The 8,546-nt window shown below is 30.6% G+C and overlaps 2 protein-coding genes across 2 annotated transcripts; one reads left to right on the forward strand and one right to left on the reverse strand.

The window, feature by feature from the left end:
* The first annotated feature begins 250 nt into the window (after positions 1–250).
* On the forward strand, positions 251–4,567 carry LOC111690107 (cilia- and flagella-associated protein 61-like). Its single transcript, XM_023452566.2, has 10 exons — positions 251–559; positions 621–1,027; positions 1,088–1,277; positions 1,337–1,635; positions 1,968–2,210; positions 2,402–2,982; positions 3,035–3,198; positions 3,554–3,820; positions 3,985–4,197; positions 4,259–4,567. Exons 1-10 carry the CDS (start codon positions 251–253, stop codon positions 4,418–4,420), a joined length of 2,835 nt encoding a protein of 944 aa, XP_023308334.2. The 3' UTR covers positions 4,421–4,567.
* LOC111690108 lies at positions 4,450–7,517 on the reverse strand. Its single transcript, XM_023452567.2, has 4 exons — positions 7,380–7,517; positions 7,269–7,316; positions 5,013–5,129; positions 4,450–4,944 (listed from the first exon to the last, which is right to left on the reverse strand). The coding sequence occupies exons 1-4, from the start codon at positions 7,425–7,427 to the stop codon at positions 4,588–4,590; spliced, it is 570 nt and encodes a 189-aa protein (XP_023308335.2). The 5' UTR covers positions 7,428–7,517; the 3' UTR covers positions 4,450–4,587.
* Between the last annotated feature and the right edge of the window lie 1,029 nt (positions 7,518–8,546).

Raw genomic sequence — 8,546 nt, forward strand, 5'->3', positions numbered from 1 at the left:
ATAGTCTAGTCTATAGTCTAGTCTATAGTCTAGTCTATAGTCTAGTCTATAGTCTAGTTAGTTAGTTAGTTAGTTAGTTAGTTAGTTAGTTAGTTAGTTAGTTAGTTAGTTCCAATTCCATCGCTACTGGCGATGTAAGAATCAATAGTGGTTCTACATAACAATTTGTCGAGCTACGATCGGTGTCTTCAGGCGATCATTAAATAATAAAGAAATTCAAGACGTAACTTTTATATATATTCTTTTATCAATGCAATACTGCAGTCTTAATCCATTTCTAGATATAAAATCCAACGACTATTACGTCCAGTTACGTAAACGTCAATTTGGTTTTTACTATAACATACCCGATGGTGAAACTCATGCACCCTATGATGCCCAATCGAATGTCTTCTTCATACAACTATACGGTTTAATGAACTCACATGATCCTCGGCGAATTTTTCGATTTCTATCAACAGCTTTTGCAGCCTATCCCAACAAAGAGTACTGTTTAATCTCACTAACTGTGGTACATCAAATGACTGTAGTTCTCAATGAATTGTTAAAATATTTTATAGTAAGTTTGTTAAAAAAAAATATCTACAAAATTTTATAATTTATAAATAATTTACTTGAAGCGTGTTATACCTCGCCCTGGTTGTAATTTAAAGGAACAACTCTTTATTACTCATCGAAGTGCTGTATTTGGTGATATTTCCTTATATCCTGCTAGACCAAATGATTTAGACAATATTAAAGCTTTAATAAAGCAAGAAAGATCTAATATATATCCTTCAGCAAGACGTTCAGCACGATCACGCATATCGACTATAGCTGATCGTATGTCTTTTAAGTCTTATCTTTCGTTACGTAGTGATTCGTATGTAGATGTACCAGCTTATCAATATGATTTGGAACAGACTTTAAAAATACTTAAACATATCTTTGAAGATCGTTTTAGTGTGTATAAATGTTTTACCATAAGATGTGGTGATGCCTGTAAGTCAATAGACAATAATACTATGGTGGGATTTGTTATAGTTAAGTAAGGTTATAAACTACAATCTGATAAAACAAAATCATAAATATTATAAATATTTTTCAGACCTTTCCATTTGAGTTGTTATTTAAACAAACAGTATCATGTTTATAAGGAGGGAGAGTTACAAAATTTCTCAAAAGCTGAACTGGTGATTTTAAAATTACATCCCTTCTTTCAATTTCAAGCCGATTTTATATTTCGTGAATTGTCGAGACAAACAAGTTATACACATTTCTATTATTTCCGCTCAACAGTAACCATTTTTTTTAATTATTTAAAATTAAATATTTTCCTATTTTTTTGCTTCTTTAGGATCAATATTATCTTTCTAATGATCTTGTTACTTATATGCAACCTTTAGAACCTCGTCGCATTAAAAAGTTATGGTTTAATTATTTAAGGAAATTACCCAAAATTGCTAAAATTCCGATTGCTAGTAAAATTAATGCAATTGATTGTAACGATTTACTAAATGGCCATTTTGCGGTATTTACTAATAATTTAAGACCCTCAACTATTTTTGGCAATACTTCGCATATAGTGATCTTGGGCTTTAGCGATATCTGCAAGGCTTTCCTTAGGTTAATGATATTTAGTTGGCATAATTTAAGGTAAATATTTTGGAAAGTTTTTAAGAAAAAAATTAAGAATTAGAGTTGTGGTTCTATCTATCTATCTATCTATCTATCTATCTATCTATCTATCTATCTATCTATCTATCTATCTATCTATCTATCTATCTATCTATCTATCTACCTGTCTGTCTGTCTATCTATCTATCTATCTATCTATCTATCTATCTATCTATCTATCTATCTATCTATCTATCTATCTATCTATCTATCTATCTATCTATCTATCTATCCATCTATCCATCTATCTATATTATCATTTAGGGTCTTTTAAAGGCCTTGAGATTTTAGATACATTTTTTATGATTTAGCCAAAATACGCAGGCCACCATTAAGTGTCTACCCCAGTTAAATATTACAGTAATCTGTAGTCCAGGAGTTATGGAGGCAGAACATGAACATGGTTTTAAATGTGAGACATGTTGTAAAGAATCGGGAGATATTTGTTGGACAGATTTTAAAAATAGTGATGCCTTCATAAGAGATGTTTCCGAACGTATGGATACACGAACATGGGTACGATTTATAAGCGGAAGAGTCAAGAGTATAGATCAGTAAATATTAAAAAAGATATTTAAAAATTATAAAGATCTATTATATATACTTTTCCGGGCAGAACTATTGAAAAATTATAATTAATGTTAAAAAAAAACTATTAATAAGGAAAGTGTTTCTAATAGATCTATTGATCGATAAGGTGTAACGTTAAGAGTATACAAAATCTTCAATTTATTTCGCAAAACAGAGAAAATCAATTGATTCGAATGGAAACAGATTGTGAAATCCCCTACGAAACTCTATTACTAATGTGTGGCACTGACTTTGGTGTACCCGATCGTATCTTTAAAGACGCCCGACCTCCTGCCAACTATTCGCATATCAATAATCGTTTAGATAAAATACTATTTTATCATAAATTGCAAATTCTTAAAAATGATTTACCAAAAAATATTAAAAAATCTATAGTGGTATATGGTTCACATATTCGGGCATTTGAATTTGTAAATTTTCTTTTAAAACATGACATTAAGGGAAAGGAAATCCATTTAGTTTTACCCTATACCATGAGAAATATGCAATTGGGTTTAACTTTGAATAATTCTTCAGAAGACCATGGAATCGAGGAAGTTTTAAGAGAAATGTTAGAAGATATGGGAGTGCAGATATATGAACAGCTCAATTTGTGCGACTATTCTTTACATGATGATGATGAAAATCTAAAAGATGTTTCGTTTAAGAAGTTTATAGGGGGTGAAGTGATTACAATGGAGTGTGATTTATTTGTTAGTTTTTGTGAGGTCTATCTGGCGGGACCTTTATTAGAAAGTAAGGTAACAATAAATATATTGAGTTTTGAATAAATTGCATTTCCTTTTAGTTTTTAAGAAATCCAAAATACATTGCGATATCAATTGTGTTTTGGTAAATGAAAATTATAAAACTTCTGTTGAAAATATTTATGCCATGGGAAATTTCATAAAACATAAACTAGAACCAAATCATCAATATCGTTTTGTCAGTCCTCAAGAGGCGGCCGAAAAGGTTTGTTGAATTCGTCTAAAAACTACTTTCTTTAAAGGGTCTACACTAGACTATAGACTAGACTATAGACTAGACTATAGACTAGACTATAGACTAGACTATAGACTAGACTATAGACTAGACTATAGACTAGACTATAGACTAGACTATAGACTAGACTATAGACTAGACTATAGACTAGACTATAGACTAGACTATAGACTAGACTGTAGTGTAATAGAGTCGATGCTCTAAACCTGTAGACTAAAGTCTAAACACTATAGATTTTGCTAAGACAGGTTTATTTACAAACTTAATATCTTCATCCTTAACTACCGATTCGATCTAAAAATTATATCGTTCTTTTTATTTTCAGATCATCAATATTTTGGGCTTAAATGAGTATAAAGGAAATGCCCCATCGCCGTCGCATGAGACGAAATTTTCCAAATCATCTTATTTTCAAGCCCAACTACCCAAGGATTATTTATTTTTTAAAGTTGTCATACCAAAACGTTATCTGGCCAATCATTTAAATAATGACTATGGATTTCCATTGATTAGCTACTATGAGGGAGACTTTTCCCGAGTACGTTTAAATGAACATGGTGTGGTGGAGGAAATTGTTATTGTAACACAAAAGGTAAGTTCAAAAGTTTGAATACATTGCAACTTAATGTAATTGTTACGGTTACATATACTTAAAGTTTATGAATAGATCTTTGGAGTTCTATTAGTGATATATTTACAAAAACTAGGTCCCCTTTCCAATGATAATTTAGAAGTTTTAACTTTGTAAATTTTCAGAAAATAAAATTTGATTTTTTGAAATTCTTTTGTGGACGACATGAGCTATTGTTAAATAATTTAAAATCTCGTTGGTTTCTCAAGGATATTGTAAATTTCGTAGATTTTTTTCAAGAACCCTGGACTGAACTACTTATGCATGAAGAATTCGAAAATTTAAGAATGATTAATAAATATTTAATAATGGGAGTAGCAAAAGAGGTTTTTAAAGAGGTATCTATGAAATTTTAAAAGATCTAAATTGTATTTCATATACAATATGTTTACTATATAGGATACCGATCGTAATACCCGCCGCAATTTACTACAAACATATTGTCAAAATTTAGGTATAAACAATCAACTAGAATATGCTCTTTTAGAATTCATACGTCAACATCGTGAAGATTTCTCTGAAAATTTAGCTCTACCCGAAGATTTTTCTCAAAATTCCTAAATTTAAATGAAAAATTTACAAATCATAAATTTGTAATTATGTTCTTTTTTATGTTTGTTTGAATATCTTTACGAATGGGGTGATAATTTTGATTGAGATAACAATAAAAAATAAAGAATTACATAAAATAATATTAATTTAACAAAACAAAAATATCGAAATATTCTTTAAGCTCCCAAAGCACATTGCGTTAAAAACTGTTTAGCCAAATTACACTCAGCACTCTCGGTCCATCGGTGAGCTGGACAATTTTTAAAATACTCCATATAGGTACAACCTAATACCATGCCGGCAAATGGACTACAGCCTCTTTGTAGTGCTGCATTACCCAAGGGGATTTGTTTGAACGCCTTCATTTTTCTCTGAGCATTCGGTTGACACTTTCTAAAAGCATCAGCCATGGTATTGGCATAGATCGTATCATTGGCAAATTTAGTTTGTAAATCTGTTTGTATAACACTTAAGTCCAAACTTTCTGGTTTCTGCATATACTTTGCTTCGGTTAAAATGCACTCGGCCAGGCACTGAAATGACATTAAAGTTAAGTTTAGTTCATTCATAAAAAAAATGTTATTTTTGTTAGTTGACTTACTGTAGCAGTTTCTACTGTTGGTGGGGCATCACTTGCTTGTCCCGTTATACCCATGCGACGAGCACAAGCTTCGGTTACTTCATCTCTGCCACCATCTAAGCAACATTGTGCAGGGTCCTATAGACATCATGAAAAGATAATTTTTTAATTCAGATTTAGTATATAATTTAAAAATCTATAAACTATATTGTAAATTGGACTATAGGTTGTACTATACACTGTTCTATAGTCTGGACTATAGACTGGACTATAATATGAACTATAGACGGGACTATAATATGAACTATAGACTGGATTATAGTCAGGAATATTGAATGAGCTATTGTCTGAATGAAAGTCAAAGTTTGGCCTATAGAATGGACTATAGTCTGGAGTGTAGAATGGACTTTAGTCTGATATATAGACTGGATTACAATTTTGACTAAGTATGGACTACAGAATAGACTATACCTGGATTATATACTGAACTATAGTATGGACTGTAGAATGAACTATATATCTAGAATATAGATTAGACTTTACTAAACTGGTCTAAACTATAATCTTGACTAAGTGTGTACTCCAAACTTGACTATAGTCTGGACAATAGACCGGATTATATTGTTGTTCATAGAACGTACCAATTTCTTCACTATAGAATAAACAATAGAACAGATTATAGCCAGGACTATAGAATAGACTTAAGTATGAACTGTAGTCAGGACTATATAATGAACTGGACTAAAGTCTGGATTAAATACTGGACTATAGACTGAACTATATTCTAGACAATAGACTGGACTATGGTCTGGACTATAGAATGAACTTTAGTCTGGACTATAGACTAGATTTTAGTCTGGACTGTAGACTGAACTATAGTCTGGACCATAGATTGAACTAATGTCTGGAAAATAGATTGAAATATAGTCTGGACTATAGACTGGACTATAATCAGTTCTATAAATTTGACTGTAATCAGGATTATAATCGGACTGAATTCTGGATTACAGCAAGGTCAATAGTCAAAGTATAAACTGGTAAAAAGTTGAACTGTAGACTGGTCTGTAGACTAGACTATAGTCTGACTATAGACTAGATTATAGTCTGACTATAGACTAGAATATGTACAAGACTTTAGTCTGACTATAGTCTGAATATAGATTGGACTATAGTCTAACTATAGATCGGACTATAGTCTGACTATAGATTGTACTATAGTCGGACTATAGATTGCACTATAGTCTGACTATAGATTGCACTATAGTCTGACTATAGATTGCACTATAGTATGACTATAGATTGTACTATAGTCTGACTGTAGATTGCACTATAGTCTGACTATAGATTGCACTATAGTCTGACTATAGATTGCACTATAGTCTGACTATAGATTGCACTATAATCTGACTATAGATTGCACTATAGTCTGACTATAGATTGCACTATAGTCTGACTATAGATTGCACTATAGTCTGACTATAGATTGCACTATAGTCTGACTATAGACAAAGCAATAGTCTGACTATGAGCTGGACTATGATGTGACCATACACTGGACTATAGTCTTAACTAAAGACTTGACTATAGACTGGACTATAGTCTAACTAGACTGTTGACTAGACTATAGTGTAAATATATAGACTTGACTGCAGTCTGGACTACAGACTGAATTATAGTCTGGACTATAAGCTGGACGATAGACTGGACTATAGACTTATAGGCTAAACTGTAGTCTGAACTATTGCTTGGATTATTGTCTGTACTATAGACAGGACTATAGTATGGGCTATAGTTTTGAGTATATTCTTGACTTTATTCTGTAGTATAGACTGGACTATACTCTAGACAATAGGCTAGACTGTTGCCTAGACTATAGAAGGACTGCAGTGCGAATTATTAATTATTTTACAATAGCCTGGACAATAGAATGAACTATAATCTGGACTATAGTATAGGAATTAGACTGTAAAATAAATAGACTTTAGTCTGGACCATAGAATAATTTATATTCTGTACAACTGTATAGATTATATTCTCGTCTATAGTGTTTGTTGTAGAGTAGACTATAGTCTGGACTATATAACAGGCAACACTGACAGCTTCTTTAAAAACATTTTAATTTGAGCACTTTATGCCGAATTTTATATATATTATTTATTAAACAAAAGACTTAAGTAAGCAACTTTATTACGATCATGGATTAGCGCGTTTTTATATTAAGACTTTTATTGTTTATTTATATTACTACTGATCACTCTCTCTTTATCTCAAACTCACCACTAATTGAGGTGGCCTTTGACAATCGATTATAGCTGCCAAGGAGCACTAAAATTAAAAAACATTTTTATTTTGATTATTAAATATTTTTGAATAAAATAAACAACGCACTTGCAAACAAACACTCAATAACAAAAAGGATATCACAAATTTTAACATAATTTTAATTTAAATATTTCTCTGAGCGAAAACACAACCGTTTTTAATCACCACTCGATACTAAATAACTTTCAAATGATATAAAGTTATGAATTTATACGAAATAACACATATACAACCATCGGATATTAAAATTAAGTTTAAAAACAAAAAACGTTAGAAAGTTTTTTTAATTTAAATAAAATTTAAACTTTTGGCTTTAATACTTGTGTAAACATGTGTATTTTTCACATTAATTTCATATTAGGAAAATCCATTTTCATTAAGAGAAAATTAACAAATACAAAACCCAACTCAGTGACCATTTAATTGCTTTAACTTTGACTTTAGTGACGCTTCAGCAACATCATGGACAGCCAACAGCCACACAAACACATGTTAACCACAATAGTTTCTTTGCCTTCCATCTTCCACTCTCTACACTTGTACAAACATATATGCGTGTTTTTGAAAACTTTAATAACTTTTTTCTAGGTTTTCTGCCAAAAGGGCATCATATAGTTGACAATGTTTTTTTTTTTTTGTTTTGTTTTTTGTTTTGCTCGTTAGTTGCTTTGTTTTTGTTTTCTATTTGAAGTTGAACTTGGTCATTATTGGTCAATGTTTGGTTGTGATTTTCACAATTTGTACTTTTGTTTGTAACATCATCATATTGCACACATCAATGAATTTCTATGAGTTTGAATTGAATTGGAAAAATAATGAAGAAAAAATTGCATAAGTTTTCAAATTAAAAAAAAAACAACAAAATCGTTAGCTGGGAGAATGACGTGCTTAGTTAAACACTAATTATTATATTGAACAGTTTTATGTTTTTAATGGAAAATATAAAAATATTCTTAATATAGGTCATGGCCATCATAATTTATTTAATAAGGAAACCACATATGAACAATTTATGTAATAATGACAATATTTATGACATTGAACAAAATTAATGTGATTATTCAAATATATTATATTAGCAATTAACTTGCTAATTTAAAACGTATTAAAAATTGTAATAAATTATAAACTGATCTCTAGACTATTATCTTATTCTATAGTCCAGACTATAGTCTATTCTATAGTCCAGACTATAGTCTATTCTATAGTCCAGACTATAGTCTATTCTATAGT

Source organism: Lucilia cuprina, chromosome 6 (genome assembly GCF_022045245.1).
Source record: "Lucilia cuprina isolate Lc7/37 chromosome 6, ASM2204524v1, whole genome shotgun sequence".
In the NCBI taxonomy this organism is placed as follows: domain Eukaryota; kingdom Metazoa; phylum Arthropoda; class Insecta; order Diptera; family Calliphoridae; genus Lucilia; species Lucilia cuprina.

Coding starts and splice junctions, on each gene's coding strand:
- LOC111690107 (XM_023452566.2), top strand. CDS start 251: ATGCAATACTGCAGTCTTAATCCATTTCTAGATATAAAATCCAACGAC. Junction 560..620: donor AATTGTTAAAATATTTTATA/GTAAGTTTGTTA, acceptor ATTTACTTGAAG/CGTGTTATACCTCGCCCTGG. Junction 3,199..3,553: donor CTCAAGAGGCGGCCGAAAAG/GTTTGTTGAATT, acceptor TTTTATTTTCAG/ATCATCAATATTTTGGGCTT.
- LOC111690108 (XM_023452567.2), bottom strand. CDS start 7,427: ATGTTAAAATTTGTGATATCCTTTTTGTTATTGAGTGTTTGTTTGCAA. Junction 5,130..7,268: donor AAAGGCCACCTCAATTAGTG/GTGAGTTTGAGA, acceptor TGATGTCTATAG/GACCCTGCACAATGTTGCTT. Junction 4,945..5,012: donor CAACAGTAGAAACTGCTACA/GTAAGTCAACTA, acceptor ATGTCATTTCAG/TGCCTGGCCGAGTGCATTTT.